Source organism: Emydura macquarii, unplaced genomic scaffold, assembly GCF_026122565.2.
Source record: "Emydura macquarii macquarii isolate MOO-44397 ecotype Brisbane River unplaced genomic scaffold, CSIRO-AGI_Emac_v2 contig_1551, whole genome shotgun sequence".
NCBI lineage: Eukaryota > Metazoa > Chordata > Testudines > Chelidae > Emydura > Emydura macquarii.
In genome coordinates this window covers 14,184,671-14,209,833 of record NW_027131688.1, presented here as the reverse complement: position 1 = coordinate 14,209,833, position 25,163 = coordinate 14,184,671, and the positions used below count along the sequence as shown (strand labels likewise).

Genomic DNA, 25,163 nt, shown 5'->3' with positions numbered 1-25,163 from the left:
GTTTACTTACACAGAAGTTAGAAATCTGACATTTTATTAATGTATTAATTTATGTGTCCTAAGTGCTGTCAGACGTACCAATCTCTCTGTTACTTTTAGCGCCTATTCACCAGAACATTGGTCTGTGAATTATTTAGAATGTTGCTCCCATTACTGTCTGCATGTGACCCGTGTTACTTACACAATAGCAATGAGGGGGAGTGGGGAAATGGGATAAAACAATCCAGATTTCTCTTCTAGAGACCGTATGATGTTAAACACCATCAATTTGGCCTAAAATGCTGTTCTATGAAAACATCCAACGCTATCTATTCATGTCAACCCACAAGCCAGGTACAGATGGAGCATTGTAGTATGTGTTTCTAAAGGACATGGAATACACTAAATATTGTACAGGAGAAATACTGGAGTATATATAAAGCCAGTGCATCTCCAGTGTCCAGCTATAAATGCAATAGTGAGACAAGAAAAACCTATACTTGCCAGAAACATTATACTGATAGAAAGAATCCAATACACACGAGAAATAGCTTATGTACAGTATATTCAAAGGAACCAGTCAGATATATATTTCAGTGTGCTTCATGCAAATGCCCGAGGACACATTAGTGTAAAAAGTTTACGTAAGATAAAAATGCAATAAAATATTTAAAATGCTAAATCAAACTAATAATTACTTCTTTTACCTTTAATGATGGAGAGCAGCAAGCTAAACTCTCTGCTGACGTCAAGGCAGTTACACCAGTAGAGACCTTGTCCCAGTAAACCTAAAGCCCTGTGACCGTGCAGGGTCCTGGGAAGTATGTAGCGCATGCTCATTTGGAAAGTGTGCGCTTGAGAGGCCGCGTAGTTACAGCAGGAGACCAGGTTTATCCTGAGCACCAGGCACCTAAAATATTGCATATTGAACATGGAAATATTGAATATCCTGACTTGGAGCAGGTCTTTGCAGTTATGAGCAAGTGAAAATGGACACAAGCGGATGGACACGGTGATAGGCATGAAGGATTCACTGGAGCAGCGTATAGGAAGGGCTTGTGAAACATGGGACTGGAGTTGTGGAGGAGGTCCTGTATACATAAGAAACTTTTTTGCCCCCTACTAATTGTGAGTGCTGGAATGGTATAAGATGAGAAGTCTGAGAAATGATGGCGGAGGGGGGAGAAATTTGGCCGACAGACGTGTTTTTGTTTGAGTTCAAGACTCATTTTTATTGGAGTTAGCTGGGATGCACAGAGGAATTCAGCCTTCCGTGGAATCAGATAGAAGCTGAATCTGCAGGAAAAATATGTTTGTATTGATGAAAGTGAGTATACCATATTCATGCTAACCCATGTGCAATGTTCTTCACAAGCTCTTCTGAGGACATGAGAGTTTCCTTCCATCTATTGTTGTTCTTTGGTTATGGCCATGGACTTCCAACATGTAAAACACTGAGTCAAAAGAGACTCAACAGTGAAATCTGAAGGACACACGTGTCTAATTATCAGAAGAAACACAGGGCAGTACAGTCCATTACTCCAGGCTGTTGGCTACTACAGGTATTACCAACAGGATGGTTGAAAAACCTATTGATGGCCTTGAGTTCCTATGGATAAGTTCATCTGTGGTGCCAGAAGGCAAAACTCGAATGAAGACAATGGAGTTATGCCTAAATTTGCCATCCACCACCAGATCTGCTTTGGTTTAAGTCTGATTGCATAAGCCGGTATCACTGGACATGTGCCAGCTATATGACTGCACAAGACCCCAAAGTATCCAGCACACCCCACTTGCAGACTTCTGACTCCACAGCTACAGAACCAGCTAGGAAGGCAGCTTTTCTGTCTGAATAGGGCCCGGCAAAACCTAGGGCTAGAATGGCCCCTGGAATGGTTTGTCTTCTCATTACTGAAAATATGTCAACATGGGTACGTTATTTTAAGCATGGCCCATATTGGGGGTGATGTTCCAAGGGATTCTTGTTGAGTATCCATTTTGCTTGGTAGTTGCTGATTACAAGTGGCAGCAATTTGGTCAGCCAGTATGCTTCAGGACCACAGGTTAGCTGGTATCTCTCCATTCCCTTCTCATCTTCTGCAAGTTCCTATACGGCACTTTCAAAGGTGTGCTCTTGTTAAATGAGACCCAAGCCATGGTGTCTCCAAACTTCCTGAAGATAGACATTGACAAGCCTTCATTGGTTCAGGGAAGCATCCAGCTCTTTGCTGCGGCTCTGACTCTGATCTTCAAACGGTTTCTTCTTGTTCAAAGCTCAGCCACCTGATTACTCCCTGGATCCAGTATGGGCGATCACATCATTCTTCCCGTTCTCAGATCCTGCTGCCTGTGCTTGTGTCACAGTTATCTTGTGCAAACACTTTCTCTCTCTCTCCTCGCTGTCTAGCTATAACAGCAATCAGAGTGGGGACCACTTTTCCTAAATGACCATGAAAGTTAAGGTGCCTATCCCCAGGGGATGATAAATTGGTAACGAGGCACCTAACACTCATTACATGCCAATTGGAGCACCCACCTATGGAAGTGGATGCCCTCACTTAGGCAACCAATTCTAAAAATTGGGCTTCCCATGGTCTGTCTGTAAAGATGTGTCTAGATAGGGAGCTTTATCTTTCAGGATGTGCAAACCCAGGGCCCAGTCCTGCAGCACTCACGTCCGTGAGCAGCTCTTTTTAAAAAAAAGCTTGTTAGTAAAACCTGCCTTTGGGGTCAAATTTGACAATAAGAAGCATCACTCATCACTATGGGCTAAGATGGTACTTTTAGCTCAGAGCCCGGGGGGGGAGGGGGAATCTGGAGGCATGCTAGCCCTGGGAGAGTGCATTCTAGGGCTCACTGGTTGAGCTGACTTTTTGATGAATGAGTTTGCATTAGGAAGGGAGGGACACTCACGCCAGAAGAGACGAATGGCCCATTGAGTACCATCTCCAGTACTGACCGATATCTAGCTATTTCACAGAAAAGTGAAAAACCTTGGCCAATTGTGCAATCCTATACCACTGGAGAGGGAGAAGGGGGGGGCGCTGTGATACCAGCTGCAGATCAGCTTGTGGCCTGAAACAAAACTGCAGATACCAACATTATTCACATGAGGTCTGATCCTTTCTGGATTCTGTGCCTGAAGATTTTATTCCAAAGACGACACTATTATTGTGAGGCTTTTGAAAAAGTCACTCAAAAATATTTGTACATCTATTCCATAGCCTTCCCCCTCCCATCTTCTATTTGTACATCTATTCCATAGCCTTCCCCCTCCCACTTATACTTGTACATCTATTCCATAGCCTTCTCCCCTCCCACCTTAGATTTGTACATCTATTCCATAGCCTTCCCCCCTCCCACCTTCTATTTGTACATCTATTCCATAGCCTTCCCCCCTCCCACCTTCTATTTTAGTTTTAGCTTTTAATGTAATCGTTTATTAAACTTGTAACCGAATCAATCTAGCCAGTTGAATTATATATTTTCAATGATTATATGCATCTGCTCAAGCTTTAAGACAAAGCATGTCACAGCTTTTAGAATACAAGCTGCTTTACTCCTCGTGAGAGTCATTGTTTTGGCTGGAGACTGTCTGAGCTATGGACACCACTTGTCTCCAGTGTTGCACACTGAACGGAAAAATGTGTCGAATTCAAAAATGTCAGCTGTTCTATGAAGACTGACTTTTCTCCATACTGCCCTAAAAGTATTGTACTCAGTGCATTTCATGGGGAAAGAGGATGCTCTCGTATGTTAAATCCTGTTATTTCCTTAGGCATTCTCGCCCTTTGTAGGGTGTAACAGTAACCAAAGAATGCATTATATAGATAAGGCTGTAATCATTAAGGGATGAATTGTGGCATGTAATGGCTGACCCAAGTAGAGGGCAATGTGGAACGGAGTCCCTCTAATGTTAGCTTAGGAAGGAACCCAGCCCCCATTGCTCTAGTCAGTGTATATAACAGAAGTCATTATTATTCACTTATTTCTATAGGTGAGAAGTATACGGTGTCACTGTATGGCACCATACATTAAATAATAAAGTCCATGGGCCAGATCCTCAGCAATTGGCCTGGCGGCACTGAAGTCAGCAGGGTGATGCTGATTTGTGCCGGTTTAAGCCAGCTGAGGATCTAGACCTATGTACCTGGAACACAGGCTTCATTCAGGAACCAAGGAGCGTAAAGACAAACAATAACTTCTAAAAATCACAAAGGCCTAGTGCACATTAGAAACTGGTACTGCTTTACCCAGACCACTGCATTTCACGGGGTACAACTCCCCCGAAGATGGACACAATTATATCGGCACAAAGGTGCTTTGTAAAAGGGAATAAGCTGTACTGCTATCAGGGCCCTTTGTACCAGTATAGCTCCATCCACACTCGAGGCTTTGCTGGTATAACTATTTTTGTTTAAAAAACAAAACTGCCACCCCTCCTACCAACATAGTTACACCAGTACAAAAATCTGTGTGCAGACCAGGCCTGGGTCAGACAGAAGCTTGTAAATTACTACCATAATCTTCAGGTTAACCCACTGCTTTCCTGGGAGCCCATGATGGGGCATCTGCCCCACACTGGCATGTAAAGGGTTAAAAGAGGCCGATGGCAGTTGTGGGGGGAAGTGGCCAATAGGAGGAGCGCTGTGAAGAGCAGCCAATCTGGGCCCAGCAGGCCCATATAAGAGCCACAGGGCAGAGCAGGGTCAGTGAGTGCTAGGAACTTGAGGAGGCTGCAACCCTGTAGCACCTTGGACAGAGCGGTGCATGCAGGAACCTGAGGAGTGGAGAAGGATCTCTGAACGGGCTGCTGGGACTGAGTAGGGTGCTGTGGCTGCAGGGAAGTGGCCGAGGGAAATGCAGCAGTAATTGAGGCAAAGGAACGCAGTAGGTGACTGCGGTTCAGAAGGTCCCTGGGCCAGGACCTGGAGAAGTGGGTGTGTCTGGGTCCCTTCTCCCCAGCCTCTGGATAGTAGCTAAGGGCATGGGAAATGCCATCCAGACAGCAGGATTTGGAAAGATGCCGATTCCCCAGAAGGAGAGGACTTAAGTGACCTGGCCAGAGAGCTGCAGATCCAGGAGTGAGCAGAGCAGCGGATCGTGGGAAAGCAAACATGGAAGGAGGGCCTGAATTTTGAGCTAACCCCCAAAGTGAAGAGGAGGCAGCGCCAGACAGCGGTGAATGGTGCACCCTGTGACAGCCAATGAAACTGTAATATCAAGGTAACAGAACGTGGAAGGCCATATCCCACTCTCCAGCTCTGTGTTAGCTACTCCTGTTGAAGGGTAATAGACAGCCGGTAAGCAAAAGGATGAAGTGAAGTAATCATATGGATTAAAGTCGATAACTGTGGGACTGACAACAAAAAAACCCAACACACTTCAGCACATACGCTGGCTCCAAGGTCAACACCAGCTGTACCTGAAGAATAAAGAGACATGCCACCAAAGGAAACCCTCTCCCTCCACAAGATGACACCTGAGACTCTGCGCTGGAGAAAAACATCAATAGCAGCTGGCAGTGTTTAGTTCTTCGACTTCAAGAACATCTGAAGACATTCATGACTGAATATCAGTCAATTATGTAAAAGCATCAAGCTGCTTCATAGGCTCTGCAGGAGCTAAAAATACTTCTGAGTATTGTCTGCATATCCATGACACTGTAAACGTTAGCCTGCAAGGAAAGCACAGGAAACTCAGAGCATTACCGGAAAAAGCTTTAGCACGGCAGAACCCCAGGGGTAACATAGGCCAAATTAGAGAAATAACTGCCCAAAGAAATTGAGACATTGATGAAAAAAATCTGAGTGCGACAGTCGAGATAAAACCTTTGCAAATAGGCAGCTCTGGGACCTAACTGGTTATAAGATTATGGCTTGTCTATAAGTAGAGTTAATCCTGATAAGAGCATCCACACATGGAGTTTATCAGAGTAGTTAATACTCTTTATTATCACATATTACCTTATTCCAGATTAGTTTTCATATGTGGACAAGCCTTCAGACTCATCTCTGAGGATCTCAGCTTAAATTCAGCATTACAACAAGAGAAAATAAATTTGGTTGGCTCATCCTATTTGCCATTGGTGCACATTAAACAAATATATAAACAGCAGACTGGCCGTGTCTGCAGAGAAGAGAGCCCAGAAAGGAACAGGTCATAACTGGGAGAAGTGGATTGGCAGAGATACAGTGATGTTTTCAGAGCATCTACCATAGCATGCCTGGCTCAAGTCGGTGCAATTAGTTCCTCCGCCTTTAAGAATACAACGAATTTTTAAAAAGGAAAGAAGAATCCAAGCAGGATACAAAGAGTCCAGTCAACAGTGCCAAAAGGGGGAATGATTATCCACAAACGTGAGCACAATGGGAAGTTGCTGTGAACTGACACTATGCCAACTCAACCTCAGCCTGCCATGTGCTGCATCTCACTGAGTGCTCTGCAGGCCTGGCTAGCCCCTGGGGTCCTGTGAGATCAATGATCAGTATTCCCTCTTTCCCTCTCTGCATCACAGGATCCTCCACACCCCCTGGGAGAGCACAGAGCGCAGAAACACACGCCTACAGCTCCCTGCCATTTCTGAGCTACGTGCTGAGTGGAAATCAGAATAAAATGCATCCAAAGGTGGTGTCCAGGAATGGAAGCATTTCCAAAGACTCACATCTACCAAGTTTTTCCCCCCCAAAAAGTGCTTGAGAAGAGGCTAGAGAAATGACAAACTGCAGCCAGCTTTGCACCATGTATGTGAGCACAAGCCCAGCCTAGCTTCATCAATACGAGTAATATCTGAATCCAAGGCATCTGCAAAGGCCCATGTAGGAGAGGGGACATGGGCTCAGGTGGGAGCATGCTGGTGCTGAGTAAGTGTCTTAATCTCAACAGAAGAATTAGAGAAGCAAGTCGTTAACAGCAGGGCAACAAAAATGAACAGAAACCTGTCTGCGGAAGAACTGAAAGGGAAGTCTGCCCCAACGCTACTGAATTTCTCCACATTTCGGCAGAAACTTGATGAACCACAAAAACGTGTTGCTCTGGACTGAGCCATTCTATTGATTAACAGGTTTAAGTGATTCTGAGCATCCATTTACCCGCTGAGCAATTTTCCTTGGAAGGTACCACGACAAATCACTGCTGTAACAATTGTTACAAAAACATTTGCCTAACCCCAAATGTCTTAGCCAAGTCTGAAACATTAATATAATTTTGATTAAATTACCTATTTTGCTGTACCGTTGCCAACTTTTTACTACTGTGTACCTATATTTTAAAATCCATGTCCCTTTATAATGCATCTTCAAAATGATCTTGGTGTGAAATGTTGTGGAAGTCCCAAACCAGTTATCTTCATTCCTCTGAAAAACGATCTTTTTCAAGGCTGAGTGAGGATGGAGTTTAAAAATACCACAGATTTATAATGATGTATATCTCCACTAGTGGCTGAAACGTCATATCCATACGTAATTCCCCTTTATAATCACCTATGGCATTTTGCTTGTGTGGTAGGTTAATAAGCAATATGTTGTAATTTCACTAGTATACACACATCTCACACAGAACAATTATTTTAAAAAGCACACATATGAACATTGTGTGCAGGTCAGAGAAAAATGATGCAAAGATTACAAAACATAACTAAACAAAGACATTACTGCCCTTATGCAGGGCAGTTTACTGTGCTTTTATCCTGAAGGGAAGTACATTAGAAACATGTAATGAGCCTCAGACTGCAGGATTTACCACTTAACTCCTCAACTGAACTCCTTTTTCCTTTCAGTCAGTGATTCCCTAGCATTAACATTGAGGCCAAACAGGAATTTGTTTGCTAGATGACATGGGCCAGATCCAGCTCTGGCTGCTTTGTGCTGCTCCAGTGGTGCACAGCAGCTGTACTGCCAGCTTAACTAGGCAGTGGAGGACATTCCCCCTACAAGGGAGAAACTCCCGATGCAAAAGAGCCAATGTAGCAGAACAGGAGCCTAGCCAGAGGGAAGGCTGTGCGCCTTGTGTGTCCCTCCGTGCTGGCAATTCCCATCTGCTGGACTGGCGCTGTGGGGACAGAGGTGGGCTGGGTGTAAATCAGAGCTGACCCCAGCCAGCTTTCCTCCCACCATTTCCTGGGATGCACTGAGCATAGCTCAGATACAGTCCAAGGCAGAGACTTATCTTAGGCCCTCTATATGGGGCCAAAGTTTGCTCCTGCTTAGATGTGCATAGCCCCACTGAAATCAGTGAGACTGCAGTGGGGCCACAGAGCAGAATTTGGCCCGTTCTCACTAAGTGGTGAAAACAAAGAAAAAGAGAAACTGTGAATCACACATTTGAAAGGCGTTTGCAGCTGAGTATTTTTGTGCCTCGCTATGGTCAGTAGGAATGGAGAGACGCCAGCTGAAGGGTTTTGGTTGGAGACTTGGAAGTGGACGTTATTTGAAATGACTTAGGGAGATGGCACCCTATCTTCATCTGGTAGGACCAGTACAATCACTCTATGGCTCTGCGCACTAGGTCACTGCTCCTACAGCTCTGCAACACCTAGCACTGGATTGATCAGCAAAATTAGCCTCCTTCCCTTATCTACTGCCTCTACTGGGCTTGACTGATTTTAGAGGCAGGAAAACGATGACTATTACAATTGAAAAAGTGTTGCTACGCGCTAAAGTGTGACTACGTCAAAATCAGCTCACCTTATTCAGCAGACCTTTGTGGGTCTGCAGACCTGGTGTGAACAGTCAGGCTTTTCACTTCTGTTAGCCCTCCAGGGCCAAAACCTCTAAGAGAGCAAGTGGGATTCTATTCCTTCTTGTGCACCAACAACACTGCTGGAGGTGGGTTTGCACAAGGGGACGTGATATCACCATGGGGACCTGCATATCCTCTAGTGCTAGAGATGTCAGAGAAGGAAAGAATTCACAGTGACTTTCAGATCCCTGGAAGATTGTAGAGGACGATTGAAAAAGCACTGTTTTACTTGGAGCAGATTTGACACAGTCAATGAAAGACGATAAACATGTACAGAATCATTCTTCCAAGTGAATCTCACATTACGAAACAAATAAGAAGAGAGAACAGTGATCCAGAATAATCATGATTTAGGCACAAAGGTAGAGATGTGCAGCTTGTTTTGGTCTCTTTTTTTCCCCCCCCCCCTTTTTTTCTTTTTTGTATTCACAACAATGGAAGCCATGAGCTAAGAAAACATGGAAGCCTCTAAACATGCATTATGCAACTGCTATATTAAACTGACACCCATCACCACATGCCAACATCTGGCGACACGTTGCAAGAGAAAGGAAACATGCTTATTATACTAGTAAAAAATATCATCACTAATGCAAGAGAGTAATGGCAATTTCTAGGCACTTAAAAGTTTACAGAGAAATCTTTAGTGCTTTCCCATGCTACCTGAATCATAGAATCATAGAATATTAGAGTTGGAAGGGACCTCAGGAGGTCATCTAGTCCAACCCCCTGCTCAAAGCAGGACTAACCTCTGCTATATCATCCCAACCAGGGCTTTGTCAAGCCGCAGCTTAAAAACCTCTAAGGATGGAGATTCCACCACCTCCCTAGGTAACCCATTCCAGTGCTTCACCACCCTCCTAGTAAAAAACTTTTTCCTAATGTCCAACCTAGACCTCCCTCCCTGCAACTTGAGACCGTTGCTCCTTGTTCTGTCATCTGCCACCACCGAGAACAGCCTAGCCCCATCCTCCCTAGAACCCCCTTTCAGGTAGTTAAAGGCCGCTATCAAATCCCCCCTCACTCTTCTCTTTTGCAGACTAAACAAGCCCAGTTCCCTCAGCCTCTCCTCATAAGTCCTGTGCTCCAGCCCCCTAATCATTTTTGTTGCCCTCCGCTGGACTCTCTCCAACTTGTCCACATCCTTTTTGTATTGGGGGGCCCAAAACTGGACACAATATTCTAAATGCGGCCTCACCAATGCCGAATAGAGGGGAATAATCACTTCCCGTGACCTGCTAGCAATGTATTAATAGCAATATATTAATCAGTCTTAAGTGGTATCAAATGTTTATTTCTAGGATTTAGAAACCCTGTAGTAAAAGGGAGAGCAAGTGGCATGCACATCATCTGTGTATCGAATACATTTGCATACATCAATAATATGAATGGAGGTGGGCGAAAGACATTACACCAGAAAAAACAGAAGCAAAAGTAGTTTAGATCAATGAGGCATTGGCAGCAAGAGGGTCGAAGTAGCTTTGTGTTTTTCAGTACTTCCCTTCTGGTTATAAATGTATGAAAACCCTCAAAGGCAACAGGTAAATTTGCTCACTGGGCCTCAGCGCCTATATTCACTGAGTGCGCTGAGTCTTAAAAATAGACCCAGATGGTTCATAATGCTTGCTGTGGGACGGCTGCTTTCAGCGGGGTGATTATGGGAGGGCCAGTGGGCGGGTCCCAGGAGCGCAGGGGACCATTAGGATTCCAACAGGGTATGCCACCTGCAGACCTGCTGCCCTTTAGTTTCTTTCATTTCCTGCCAGTGGTCATGCTCTTCCTCCCCACTACTGTTCTGACCCATAGAAATCCAGCCAATCATCTCCTTGCGCTTCATGCTGCGCCGGTTGTATATGGAAATCATCAGCGTCACATCAGAAAGCTGGAACAGGGCAACCTGGAAGACGAACGTCTCCTTGTAGATGGGGTTTGGTTGGCCTCGACGGATGGATGTCTTGCAACGAGACATCTCTTGGCCCATGGAGTTGAGAAGGCAGAGTTTTCCGTAGGTGTCTGGGATAAAAGAGAGAAGATAAAATGTTTAGCTTTGTTGCTGCTAGTGAAGGAATATCAAGAGGCCAAATGGAAGCTTTGTCTGAGTAAGACCTGAGTAAAAGTGAAGGCCAGATCACCCTTTTTCCATGGTAACCCCTATGGGAGGGACATAAGAAGGGAGGAAAATTCTGAGGCTTGGAGTTCTTCATCATTCAGTCTGGATGGGCAGGCAGGGCTCGCCCTTTGGCCTCATGGAGTAAACTGTAGGTCTGGCCCCTAAATGCCACAGGTGCCTCTGGGAGACCATGACCATCTCCATGGAATCTCCACTACAGCTGAGGTTCCAGCACCCCCTCTCCATTTCCTGGCAGCATGGCTCCATTGGAATTGCTCCACCAGGGCCTCCCTAGGCTACATGCGTCTCCCATGACTCCACATTAAAAAGAGGCAATTACCATCTACTATCCTGAACAGCTCATGACCCCATAGATAGCTCTTCATAAGGTTCTGCAAGGGAGAGGCAGGTTCTATGCAGGCTACAGACCCCTCTCTTCTTTCTTGTAGGAGAGGAGACATCTGCACGATCTGGCCTTAAATAAGGACTTCCTGATTTGTCCAGCTTGTAATAAAATCCACTTTTTCCTTTTCCTCCTGAGCGCAGCAGAATCAAGGTCAATTTCATTCACGGTTCAAATTCTTCAGTGTACAGATTTCTATATTAACTACATTACCACTGTGCAGGGGGCTGGACTTGACTTCTTGGGGTCCTTTCCAGTCCTAGAATTCTGTGATAATACCATCGCTGAGATCATGTGCTTTCTACAGGCAAAGCTCCCCAGTCTCATCGCATCATCCCACAAATCCTGCTCAGTGCAAGTTTACAGCCTATTCCTGTGTGCCAGGTAAGTCCAGCTCTAGCCTTTTTAAAAATCAAAGACCAAGGTTCTGCAATTTAATATCTCACAGTGCACTGAAGACAGGAAATAAATTACAACCCACTGTCTCCTTCCTACAGCACGTCTATCCTTTTCTATTCCTGTTTGATGTGCTATTTTACGCACTTATCTGCTGAGAAACACAAGGTGTGAAATTACACTTCAGGTGTGAAAACACTTCTGTATCTCAAAAGCAGGGCTCTCCAGTCCTCAAACTGCTCCACAGAAAAAAGCTGTCAGGAAACTGACAATTGAGGAGTAAATTGTGAGTCTGCACAGCTGTACAGCTATCAGGTTATTGCAGAAAAAGTTCAGCCCTATCCCCAGCTAGCTATGGCAATTTGGCTGCCAACATCACACTAGAGACAAAAATCTTGCCGACAAAGATCTTCTCCACAGAGAGAAAAGGAGAGCAATTTTGGTCTTTATTCTGTCATGAAAGTCTAAAAGCATGAATAGACCAGGTGGCAAGCAGATGACAGGTCCCATGTACTCCACCAGCAGCTGGACCTACTTCCGACAGGACGGCCCATGCTTTTGGTGGCACACAAACTGAATCTTGCAGCAGCTTCAGATACGTTAAAAACAAAACAGAAATTTTTGGGGGGGTTTTTTTAGCTGGACTGCATAAAACAAACCAACCAACGACACCAGGATTCCTGGTGTTATTCATGGGGATTTTAGTTTCTTTTACCCTGTGGATGTCGGTCCTGACAAAGCATAACTGCACTGTAGAAATGTGGCATGATGAAGACAGAGGCTCTGGCCACCACTCAGGGTACTATGGGGGCTTCATGGTATTAGAAGTGGTTGGGGGAAAATGTTTCAGGAAAATGGGTTCCAGTTAGGAGCTTGGAACAATGGGTCTATTGGTCTACTAGTTCCTGGGACTAACTGAAACCAAGAGGCCAGCAGAAGGAAATGACAGAAATCTCCACTGGGATACTTAAGGTAGGCCCTGGACATCTTCAGATTCTAGACATTTGGAGGTTCCTCTGTCACTCAGGTGCACCAATGACCAGTGGGTTCTAGCACGAGAGCACCCTGTCATTTCACCCTATGGCAGAAGACAGGGTTTGAACCCAGCTGGCCGATGCGTGCTTCACTCACTGTACCACCCAGTCCCTGAGAGGTGCAGCACTAACATCGACTCTGGGAAAGAGCTCATGCACCTAAAGCACAATACAGACACCTCTCTGGATGTGCTAGGTGTCAGTCCTTTCAAGGGAGGGGGAACTTCACTATCAGTGCTTCAGGCAACCAAGAAGTTGGTTTTTTGCTTACCTGTCAGCCTCAGAGAGTGGATGGGGAGGGACTTTAACTGTGAATGAAGTGTCAGAGGAAATCCCTAATGCCTCAGCTCCTATATCTAGAGTTTAGCACGCCCATTGTGTTACATTAACAGATGGCAATGAATGTATCAAATCAACATTACTATACAGCTTGTGGAGGGTATTATTCTCAGCAACGCAAACAGTAACTCAGCTGTAGTCCAAGGAAAACAGCACTTAAAGCTTCCGTTTCTTTATTTATTGGGTTAACACCCATTAGTGCTGCTTTATTTTATGACCTATCAGCACATCCCTTGTAAATCCTGTTCTTCAGGTTTGTTGCAGATTTGCTGCAAACATTCACCTCCACGTGAAACTTGGGCTTAACAAAGGAACCAGTTTATATTCTTGTACACACTTTTGAAAAAAATCTTTTGACTTGTTTTAAAAATATAGGGATGGAGTTGGTGCTGAAATCAATATATAGCCAGCTGCAAATGCCTTCCTTTAACTCAAAAATAGCTCTGCTTTTTGTTTTCCAGGAGGTTAGTCTGTAGTACGGATTAGACTTTTTTATCCTTCTTGAACATTTAAGATAATTGAGTTAAGCAAAGTTACTGGGTACCGTTGACTGCTGGGCATGTAATAATCATTTGAACTTCCATTGCACTTCCCACGCAAAATCTTTACGCACTTGCCAAAAGTTAATGAATTTTATAGCTTGATTTTCAGAGATGCTGATCACTCCCAGCTTCCATTCCAGGCCATAGCATTCCAAGGGTTATTTGGGGGCAAATTCGGGGGTGGAGAATAAAGGGATACTGAAGGATAATTAAATCACTCTCTTTTTTTCTGGCAAAGCAACTGGTTGTAACTCTGTCTGTAACCCACTAATGAGTGTATGTTGCAGGTCCCCATTCTGTGCCTGATCTGCAGATGATAGGAGTCTGGTAAAGCCCCTACCTAGAGAGCTTAGCTCAAGCTGTATTAGGTCTAGTTTTAGCTCTGGAGGTTCCCAGTTCAGTGCCTGGTATGTTGGTATACGTCTATATATCATCAGCTGTGGACTTTACTTCTACCATCTTATGTTCTCCTTACAAATTAGTCCAGGCACTATGATTTTTTTTTTTTTTTTAGACAGAAGGCACAGTGAGAACCCTACTTTCTTTCTCATCTAAAACTGCTGATATTTCTTGAAGGATGCCATAAAAAAACTGACACCTAAAAGTCTCACTGAAAATAATATGAATTATAGTCAACCACCATTTCAGCTAATCTACTAGTTCATCCGATTCTCCTGAGGGATCAGGACATGCTTCATCATCCAAAGAGAACTGCAAAATCTGCTAGATAAACCTTAGAAAGGGCTGGAGAAGTTTTGATTTGTTTCAAATCATGGTATATGGGTGCCCAAATCTTACTTGACAGTTGTAAGCATAGGGAGCTGTGTCACTTGGGTAAGTGATGAAATATTCCCAGGGGAAAGTTTTGTGCTAGTGAATTATGCATTCTCATTATTTAACCCAAATTTGGTCCCAAGTTTTTCTAGATTCACACCTCTCCCTCTTCAAATATAAATCCCTATTAAAGAGAGCTCTTAATTCACAAGGAAAATAATTATCTAAGTTGTAAACATAGCACTCTAAGTCAGGCATCAGATAAAATTTAAGACCTGTCAAGGTTTCATGTTCCTCCTAAATCAAATCAGGCCTGTGATATCAAGGTCACACTAAGAGCTACTTGGTCATCCTTGTCTTGATCACTTTACCCCACTCAAATACAGTACAAGGTAGGAAGGATGTTCCAGTGGAAAAGCACTTGACCGGGACTCAAGAAACCTAGGTTCAGTTCTTGGCTCAGCCACTTTCTGTGTGACCTTGGATGAGTCAATTAATCTATCCTGTAGCTCAGTTCCCATGTGGGGTTAACAGGACTTCCTTACCTCACAAGGGTGTCAAAAGGATAAAATCTTTTAATGATTGTGAGGCACTTTGATACCAGGGCGATAAGGATCATATAAGTACTTAGATATATAATCTGCAATATCTTCTGCAATTCTTGGCCCCACTATTCACAGCACAGATTGGGGTGTGTTCATCAGCTGTTAAATCTCTAGTCAAGGAACTTCTCCCTTTCCTATTTTGATTCGTTCATTCTCTCTCTCCCCCTCTCTCTTTTCTAAAATTAATGCTATTGTGTTTGTTTAATGGGGTTAATATGCTGCTGGTATGATAATGATCATGTAGGGTTGTAATTATCATGTGTGATTAATTCTACACTTGCTGAAACGCTGCGAGGGTTATTCTCACCAGAGGTAAAGTCGAACAATAGTGTTTGACAAGTGGCATTGTACATTAATATGAACCGCACAAGAAATGCACAGAGGGAAAGAATGAAGATTGTGAACAGAAGGAGAGAAGTCAAACAGAACAGCAGGAAATGTTTGGCACAGGGTTACAAGCTTTTTGTTGAGCCCATGCAGCTCCTAGCACAGTGGGGTGCTGGTCCGTTACTGAGGTTCCTAGATGCTACCCCAATACAAATAATAAAAATTAATAATAAATCAGACAAGAGCACCTATTAAGGCTGCAGGTCCCAGCATAGGCATGCGCAGCACATTTAATTAGGGTGTGCACCCAGGGAATTTTCGTTAGGGTGTGCACATTTTAATTGGGGTGTGCAGTCAGGTAATCTTTGTCAGGGGTGTCAAACTGAACTCCACCGGTGGGTGACATTTGAATTACCCGCCGGTGGAATTCTCGTACTCTCCGCTGAAAAATGACCTGACACACCCCATGCGCACTATAGGTCCCAGCTGACACTCACCGTAAAATAGCTCCACTTAAATGAAAATACCAAGTTTTTGAGGAAAACATTCAGGAGACTAAAATATAAACCCCAGAACCATGCTAGGGACCCAGTAAAATAGCATGAATGGAACATGGAAGGAAAGGAGGAGAAGTTCTTCTCTTCTATAATGGATGGAAACCTGAGCACAGGTTGATGAGTTTTTGGAGGGCTAAATAAAACAAGGTATATATTATACATACATCATTAGTGCTAAAATACGGAGAGTGTCGTCATGGAAAAAGGGACATACTAAAGGTAAAACACTCGTGTGACACTTTCTCGGGGTGCCTAGGACTGAGAGCCACCTTGTTAAACCCCTGCTTCAGTGAGAGAGAGAGGTGTTCAATGAAAGGGCAGCTCCCTGACACCACCAGTCTGTTAGCCATCCAAACAACCTCCTCATGGCTCAGCCAGCCCCTTCTTTGCCATTCCAATAACAATAGGTGTATAAACAGGGATAATTTAGGCTCTGAAGCTGCAGCCCTTACTTTTGTGTGTATTCCCGGGATGCCCAGTAAAGTTAATGGAAATACTCAGGCAGACTCAGGCCTATAGCCCGGCAGGTCCAGGTGAACAATTCCTAAAGTTCCATCCTTGACAAAGCTACCTTTAAATGCCACTTTTGAGTAATTCTGAGGAGCTGCTGCATCAGAAATTAAAGCAGCAAAACACGGCTCAATTGCATCATAATGTTGAGATTTAAAAAAAAAAAATTAACATTAATGGATCACCGTCATTTCTGAAGGATAAATAAGGGAGGTTGCAATATGTAACTGATTCAGCTCAGCTCTCAGCAACATTTTGTTTCGAAGGTTTTGTGACGCACAAGATAAATCCAGGGGACAAAAAACCCTTTCCTTACCCCAAAAAACTGTCTCTTAAAGCTTTTGCTGCCAGTCTAAATCACAGAGGCCCAAATGCAGTTGCCCTCCTCTGCAAGTGTAGAGGCCCCCAAGACACCAGGACCACTGTACAAGGGTCTGGATTCGGGTGGGCTGACTAGGGGCCATGCATGCCATGAGGCATGGAGCTCAGATATGCAGGGACTTCGGTGTGGCGGAGAGCAGGGTGGAATGAGGACAGATCTTGGTTGGCTTGGAATGGAAGATTCACTGCTGTGTAGTTTCTCTTGCTGTTTCCCCTACACTAGGGTGGAGGCAGTGGGTGGGTGTGGGTCTGGCTAACAGGCAGCAGAGAATACTGAAGGACTGCAGTAGCATCCATAGAGTGACTCTGCAGCTGCTATGTAGTCTGTGTGCACATTGAGGGGGGGAGGGTGAGAAAGATTCTTTCCCTCATGCTTCCTCCCCTGAGCATCTGCCCAACGCCATCTGGAGAGTAAACATTACATGCTTATTTCAACAGCTACTTAGCCGGCAGGGGCTATGATATGGGAGTTTACGTACAGCAAGTCCCTCACTCCTGCGCTGCATGCTCCCTCTCAAAAAGTCTTCTCGCGTGTGTGTCTGCACTGCCGAGCGGTTTGGTTTTCCCCTGCCTTCTCCATACTTTAAGCTGTTCCAAAGCCCCATTATGCTTGAGCTCCCATTATGCTTTTCAAAAATAGCTCACCGCACTGCACTGGACCCCAGAAGATGTTGAACTGAGAGGAGAAATATTGGCCAGGTCTCTACGGCTACCTCCCTGCTCTTCAAAAACAAGATGGGACTGTTAGTTTCTACCTGGTGAAGGCGGCTTGGTTTAATAGCTCCTCCAAAGAACAGCGCCCTTCTCAGAGCTGCAGCCAGAGTGCTTCACTGAAGTGTCAACTGTGGTGACAGGGGTTTGGAGCCAAGTGTTCACTTTTTCTTGCTCTCTTTTTGGTTGGGTTTCCCCTCACATCCCATTACCAGTCATTTTCCAGGAATGTAAGTACAGAATAGAATGGAAAATAATGGTGTGGTGTGACTTTGGATGGGGAAATATATTGTGATGGATATGGAATTTCCCTGCAATAAATTATGAATACTGTATGCTGGTCTGGCTATGGGGAGGGTGGTTACTGCATGAATATATTGATTTAGTTCAATAGTGAGCTGTCTGGATACAGGCAAGAATGGGGAGAATGGCTCAAGATAGCCACTTATCAGCAAGTACTTAAGCGTTAAGGGATACTGCCAGATGTATTAGCTTCGTTCACACTGTCTCAGTCTCCAGTCAGCCTACAAAACTGGTTTAACCAGGGCCCTGCTAACACGAGAACAAAGAACTTGTGCAAGTTTTAAAACAATGTCTTCTCAGCTATGCCTTCATTGCACAGTTAACCTAGGCTTTTACCCAGGTCGTAGGCCAACCTCCACGATAATCCACACAGAAAAACCTCTGATCCAGGTTTGGAGATGCTATAAACCTTGGCTACCTGGGGGTGGAGTTACAACCAGGGCTGGAAGCTGTCCAATTTGCAGTGAAGATGCAAGCTAAACCATGCGAATGATGACAGTCCTCCAGTGCCTTCCCACAATTCCCCCCATGTGCCCAGAAGAACAGACAAGTTCTGCTACCGTGCACTGGGAACGAATCACAAAATGGCTCAGCTTACTGCAGCACAAAGAACCATGGGATATGGCCGCAGAACTTGGGGATGGCTTTGCACTGTGGCTGCTCATACCCGAGTTAGGCTAATCTGAGTGCCAGTCACCCAAGTAAACTCTACAATGAAGCCATGCCCTCAGCGAGACAGAGGTCTATGGGGGCACCATGCAGACAGGGGTCTGCTGGGTGTGTGTGTGTGGGGGGGAAGTTAGGCCTGCTGATGTCACTCTTCGTGGGAAGTAAGGACTCAAGGCAATAAATACAGAGTTGTGTGCAGATCATTTGTTGTTTAAAATCCCTTTTCTCTTATGCTTTGTTCCCATTGCCAATAAATAATACTTTGGTTTTAAGAAGGCTCTTTGGTTCCTATATACCACTGATCACTTGCTCCTGAAGGGAAGAACCACAGGTGCCTGAACCCAGCAGGACATGCAGGACAAGAACGGTTCAAACACAGGGTAGTGTATAGCCAGGCCCTGTTCTAAAAGTTGAAGAACTGCATGATTCTACCCTGAGGCAGGAAAGAGCACAAGAGAGGTGCACCCAGAGAGACCAGAAAGGGGCAGCTAGACCTGTGACCATGGCACATATGAAGATTTTCATTGACATTCTAGGGAAAACTTATTTCTTGAGGGTCTGGCTAGCTCCGGGCATTAGGTAATGGGATATAGGGCGTGATCCTGAGCACTCTAGCCAAAGTAGAAAGCAATCGAGTACTTCAGTGGAACTACTCACATGCTTAAATTTAAGTATGTGCTTAAATGCTTTGCTGGATCAGAGCCAAAGGTGTACAGCACCCTGCCCCTCCCAGAGTTTTTACCTAGAGATCCCCAGTTCAAATCGAGCCCAGGACCATAATGACCAAATGTTGTTGCCATCAAGTAGATGTCTGCTGGCTTATATGAAATAGTCCAAGTCCAGTTCCCAATAGACAGCTAGCCACATCTCCAAAAATACCTCTTCAATTGACGCTAGCTCTCAGATGAGATGACAGGCCAAAGACTGAAGGGCCATGAAGTTAGATCGCATCCCTAGAGGAGGCACCTCCTAGTCTTGAATGAGGCACAAGGGCAGCAAAGTGTGCAGAAGCATGCACTACCGTGCTTGTGTTCTATCAGCACAGTGCATAAAGAGAGGACTTTGATCAGCATCGCTGTCAATCTGTCAGACTTCACAAGCACTAGTTACAAATAAAGCATTAAATATGTACTCTTAGCTCTAATTTTTATTTTTTATATTTTTCATTTTAGAGAGGATGGCTGGTCTAGTGATTAGGGCATGAGTCTAGGACCTGAAAGACCTGGGTTCAAGTCCCTGCTTTCCCACAGGTTTCCTGTGTGACCTTGGGCAGATCACTTAGTCTCTCTGTGCCTCAGTTCCCCTCTATAAAATGGGGATAATACCACTTTTTTACTTCACTGGGATAAATACATTAAAGATTATGAGACACTCAAATACTATAGTCATGGCAGCCACATAAGTAACACAAATAGATATTTTACTCAAAATACACATACAAATTTACTGAAAATGCACAGGCAAATTTACAGCACTTGCATTTTGGAATAATATTTGTATTTCACTATTAAATGTCAAATTCAAATGCGCAGAAACTCAATTAGAAAATGCTTTAATTGGATATCTTGATGTTTCAAAAACTGTATGAAGAAAATAAAGTCAAGTTGCGGCTCAGTGGCACTATGGAGAAGGTGCGCCATTATAAAAGTTTTCACTTACCGGGAGGCCGGTTAATAGCAAGGTTTCGGAAATGGCTGCCTTTGATCATCTCTACTGACAAACGTCCAGTAGTGGCATTGTACGACAATCCCACCAGCAGCTCTGGTGTGCCTCCATGCGACAGGGACTGTGTTGAAGAAGCGCTATCGCTGTGAGAGATTGCTGAAAGACTGATCTGAGAGTCTCCGCTCTGCAGGGAAAGAGCAAAAAAAAAAAATCCCATTGGAATGTTCAACATCGCTCTCCCTTTAATGTATATCTTGTAGCCTACTTTGGTAGAGTTGTGATGTTCTTCTAGGAGTTGCCAATGACTAAGAATCATCTCTATGAATAACAATGGGGCAGAAGATAGAATTGCAGAAAAAGTCTCCAACATCACTTTGCAGAAACACATCTTTCAATATTCTCTCTCTAGAGGCCAGGAGCTCTGCCTAATGCATTACTACCAGTATAAATCAAAGCCTTTGAGATAAACATATGCTCCAATACATCAAAAGTAGAGTAAATTTCCCTGAAAATGAATTTCTGATGGAATGTGTCTAGCACAATCTTCTATCTTTTATGTCACTTACTGTATATTTTCTTGCTTTCTTCCTTGTTACCATCATGTTCAGTTCTCCCTGCACCCACCCAATTCATGGTTTATTGTTCATTTTGTGTCCATAATCTCATACTGAGTTTGTTTTATATGGTGAAAAGTCTTAGGCCTTGTCTACATGGGGAAATTGTCCAGCATAGCTACTGCAGAAAAAGCTTTTATGCAACAGCTATTCTGGAATAAGCTCTCTATATGGACACTACTCTGGAATACAAGTGACTTTTTTCTGGAATAATTATTCTGCTCAATTCCGTCCTCTCCCTACCTCCATGTAGACAAGGCCTTAGAGGAAAGGGCGGTATGTTTTAATACCTGTTAGTATTTTTCTTTTTACCAAAGGATGGACTATTAGTACAAGACACAGTGTGTTTGAAAATCTAATTTGTCCCAACAAAAAAAATGAAGACGCTTAATAGCTATAGTTTCAAAATCAACTTGATGGTATAGCAATTATCTTGCTGCTCTGATATCATTGATCATCTAATCTGGGATTGGAAATTGTGATTTTCCAAGGAGACTAAAGGAGCAAAGGGATCAAATCCTACAGAAGCAAGGGAACAAACTTCTTTAGACTCTTTGGAAAACCCCAGCTAGAATGCTCTTGTGACGAAGTTCACTGTCTATACAAAGGACTCTGAAAACTGGGCAGCTCTCTGGCCCATACAAGAGGCTGCTTAAGATGTTCAGGGCCAAACTTGGAAACTAAAGTGTCCAACTGGTAGAAAACATGCATGGATGGATATAAATGGGTAATTATGGATGCAAAATGGAAGGCTGACTGTGTGGGCAATTGACTTTTCTGTGGGTTCTATTACATATTTTATGAACAGTTACCAGTCTGTGCCCATGAACACATCTTTTGTGGATGGAATTTGAGTGCGTGATTTTGAAAACTTGGCCCTCTAAACTCAGAACACAATAGATTATATGGAAAGATCTGGTCCCTGAATGCTTACAAGGTGGAAATTATGTCTTATCAAAACAACTTCTTTAAAAAACATGCACCCTTGCCTCCTTTCAATCCTACTGAAACATCTAAAAGGGAGCATTAGTGAATGCGTCGGGTAACATGGATGCTGAGCACTGAGCTTCCTCTTACTAGCACTGACGTTCATCACTTGACACCAGGATGCAAACTGGGATCCAAATAGTGGTGCTAGGATATGGGCTGGCAGCATCTTTAAAGATCCTGAACGAAGAAGTTGATGCACTAGCCAAATATGCTGCACCCCTCTACCCTGCAAGGACACAATTTTAAGAAACTGAACTGTTTAATAGACTTACGCTCATATTGCTCCTTGGCTCCAAAACCAGTGTCACCTTCACTTCCCCCTCCTGGTTTAGGCTGCTCAGATAAAACAGTTTCTCCCCCATCATCCTCTCCCGGATCATTTTGCGCACTGCATACAGACGGAACCTGAGTGCATAGCTACTCAGCTCCTTTGGCTCCAGCTTATTAAAGGTCATTTTGTCCTCAAACACCGGGATGGGTCCTCTCTGAATGCTTGTCTTTCCTCTCTGTTTCTTGCTGGGCATCAGGACTGTGTGAACTTGCCAAGTGTTCACACCACTGCGGTCCTTGTCCGGGATATCCTTAGCTTCCAGGATAGTTACCAGCAGCTTTTGGCTGGAGGCCTTATAATTGAAGATGACATCTAGGTCACCGCATTTAGAAATGGGTACATGGGCACTGTGATGAGCTGGAAGACTATTCCCTCCATCATGTTCCTGCCATGGGGAGAAGAAAGAAAGGTGTATATTAAAAAAGTGTTTTCTTATACAAGTCCTACTAAATCAAAGCCTCCCACTCCAAGGCTTGAGAGTCAAGCCCTAGCCCAAGCAGCAATGTCTACATCGTTATTTTTCTGTCAACCCAGTGTGGGAGGGCTCCCTCCCACATGCAGTGTAGACATACTCCAAGTGTGAATACAGTACCCACCTTGGGAATGTGATACGGTCATGTGAACCTACAGGAGTTGGACCATGCTTTGCAGTGTCAACTCAAACAAAATGGCTTTTATTCTGCTCCCCCTTGTATCTGGAGAGCAGGCAGGTGTTTAGCAAAACAAGCATCTAAATGCCCCTTCTTGTTTCTTGAGGTTCCAACGCTGGTTCACTATTGGATTCTGTGCTGCATCTTATTCACAACTGAGGGATGGGCTGCCGCTCTGCATTTGCTTGCGGCAAGAGCAGTAGAAATGGTGACAGAAAAAGTCAGATCGGATGGGGGAGGGGTAAATAATACAGAGGACAGGTCACTGATTCAGTGTGATCTGCATCGCTTGGTAAACCCAGCACAAGCAACAATATGCCTTTTAATACGGCTAACTGTGTGTGTGTGTATATATATATGTATGTATGTGAAGAAAGAACACAGGCCACACTTAGAGAATGGGGCACCATATTGTGGGAAGCAGTGACTCTGAAAAAGGTTTGGAGGTCCTACTGTTGAACATGAGCACCCAGTGTGATACTTTGGCCCAAAAAAAACAAACAAAAGAATGCAGTCCTGACATGCATAAACAGGGGAATCTCAAGAATGAGTAGAGAGGTTATTTCATCTCTGTATTTGGCAATGATGCAACTGCTGCTGGAATACTGTGTCCAGTTCTGGTGCCCACAATTCAAGAAGGATGATGATAAATTGGAAAGGGCTCAGAAAAGGGTGATGAGAATGATCACAGGATTAGAAAAATTGCCTTATAGTGATAGACTCAAAGAGTTCAATCTATTTAGCTTAACAAAGCAAAGGTTACAGGGCAACTTGATTACAGTCTATAAGTATCCACATGGGGAACAAATATTTAACAACAGATTCCTCCGTCTAGCAAAGGAAGGTTTAACATGATCCAATGGCTGAAAGTTAAAGCTAGATAAATTCAGACTGGAAATAAGGCATACATTTTTGATAGTGAGGGTAATTAACTATTGGAACAATTTACCTAAGATCGTGGTGGAGTCTCCATCACTGGCAATTTTTATATCAAGATTGGATGTTTTTCTAAAAATCTGCTCTAGGAATTATTGTGAGGAAGTTCCATGTCCTGTGTTATACAGGAGGTCAGAGCAGATGATCACTACGGTCCCTTCTGGCCTTGAAATCTATGAATCAAACACTTTTCAGCTCCTCTTCCACTGTGTGTCTCCCTCCAAAGTGCCTCTAGCCTTCTCTTCACTTTGAACCCTAATATTTTCATGGTGAGAACTCAAAACATACAAATCTCAAATTACCCTTTCTTTCAGCTTCTTTAAAACATTTATTTTGATTAAACAAGATAAAAACAACCCCACTGTTCCTCACTTTACCTGTTGATGGGTGTGCACATGAGTTTCTGTTTAAAGGTTCTTTTTATCTCAGAGATAGAATGTGTTTCATGTGATAAAGGGGTTGCTATAACAATCAGTCATTTGTATTTAAACATGCGTACACTGTACCAGTACAAGATTTTCAGTTAATACCCAGAAGGTGAATCAAGGCCCATTGCTGACAGTCGAAGGAGGAGGAGGGCAACTCACATTTATCTTTTGTTTTTAAGATAACATTTCTTTTCAATATATGGATCTAACTACAGCTTAGATTAGCAGCAATAATAGTGATCCCTTAAGAAGCACTAATGGGGTCTCTATTTATCAAACAAAGCCAAATTTTTAATCACCTCCCATCAATCTAGCTGACAAACATTTAGGATCTTAAATTTGTAAGTGCAAAGTCCCACATGTCTGTTTTCACATAGGCTGGTTACGATAGTTTGCAGTTACCTGACTGGTGTGTGCAAATACAAGTGTGTGTGTGAGAGAGAGAGAAATGCAGTGAAAAACCAGTCCTCTCTGTCCATGCAGAAATCTTGCTCATGCTAGCAAGAGGAGGAGGACACCCGGTGAGCACATACAAATGGCTTGTTCCAGCAGACCTCAGACACCGGACTTCACATGGCAGGACTGGTTGTTCCGGAGAACCTGATCATGTGAATGACTGCATGGCTGTCATGGTGTTATTGAGTTGAATATCAAGGAGTTTAGTGCGACTATTCTGAGATCACACTGGCACACAGTATTCAGCTGCAGAATGTACCAAGGCAATTGCTGCAATCCATAGGGTCCATGGACTGGAGCCCCATGATGTTCCAGCCAGTTTCTTAAGAAGTGCGACACGAGACCTGACCTTATCACGGGTTTTCTCGTGGTGTTGTCAGAAGGTTAAACTCTAGTCCAGTGTAACACCAAGATACTCTAGGCTAGCCTCATGGCTGACACTCTGACCACAGAACTGCACATCAAGTTTGGGATTAGCCTTTTTATTGTTCAGATGGAAAGTGGTCACCATGGGTGTTTTTAGGTTAGGCCTAAGTTTTCAGAGTTGGCAATAATCAGACACTGGGCTAAGATCTCGAGTTAGGGTGAAGCTGATGACATGGAAGCTCGTGTGCTGAGCAGCTAGGGCAATGTCATCTGCATACATACATTCCTCAACTCTGTCGTCGTATACCCGCAGTGTACAAGTTAAAAAGTACCAGGGCCAGGATGTGT

The 25,163-nt window shown here is 43.9% G+C and overlaps 1 protein-coding gene across 4 annotated transcripts in view; it reads right to left on the bottom strand.

Annotated features, from left to right (window-relative positions):
* Positions 1–9,996: 9,996 nt before the first annotated feature.
* The window catches only part of SYT16 (synaptotagmin 16), a 143,540-nt gene continuing 128,373 nt past the window's right edge, over positions 9,997–25,163 (bottom strand). For all 4 annotated transcript variants that reach the window (XM_067555146.1, XM_067555147.1, XM_067555144.1 and 1 more), the window contains 3 exons: positions 21,921–22,364; positions 20,039–20,228; positions 9,997–10,731 (listed from right to left, as the gene is read on the bottom strand). In XM_067555146.1, the coding sequence (XP_067411247.1) occupies positions 10,418–10,731; positions 20,039–20,228; positions 21,921–22,364 (948 nt within the window). In that variant the 3' untranslated portion in view covers positions 9,997–10,417. The remainder of the gene's footprint in view (positions 10,732–20,038; positions 20,229–21,920; positions 22,365–25,163) is intronic.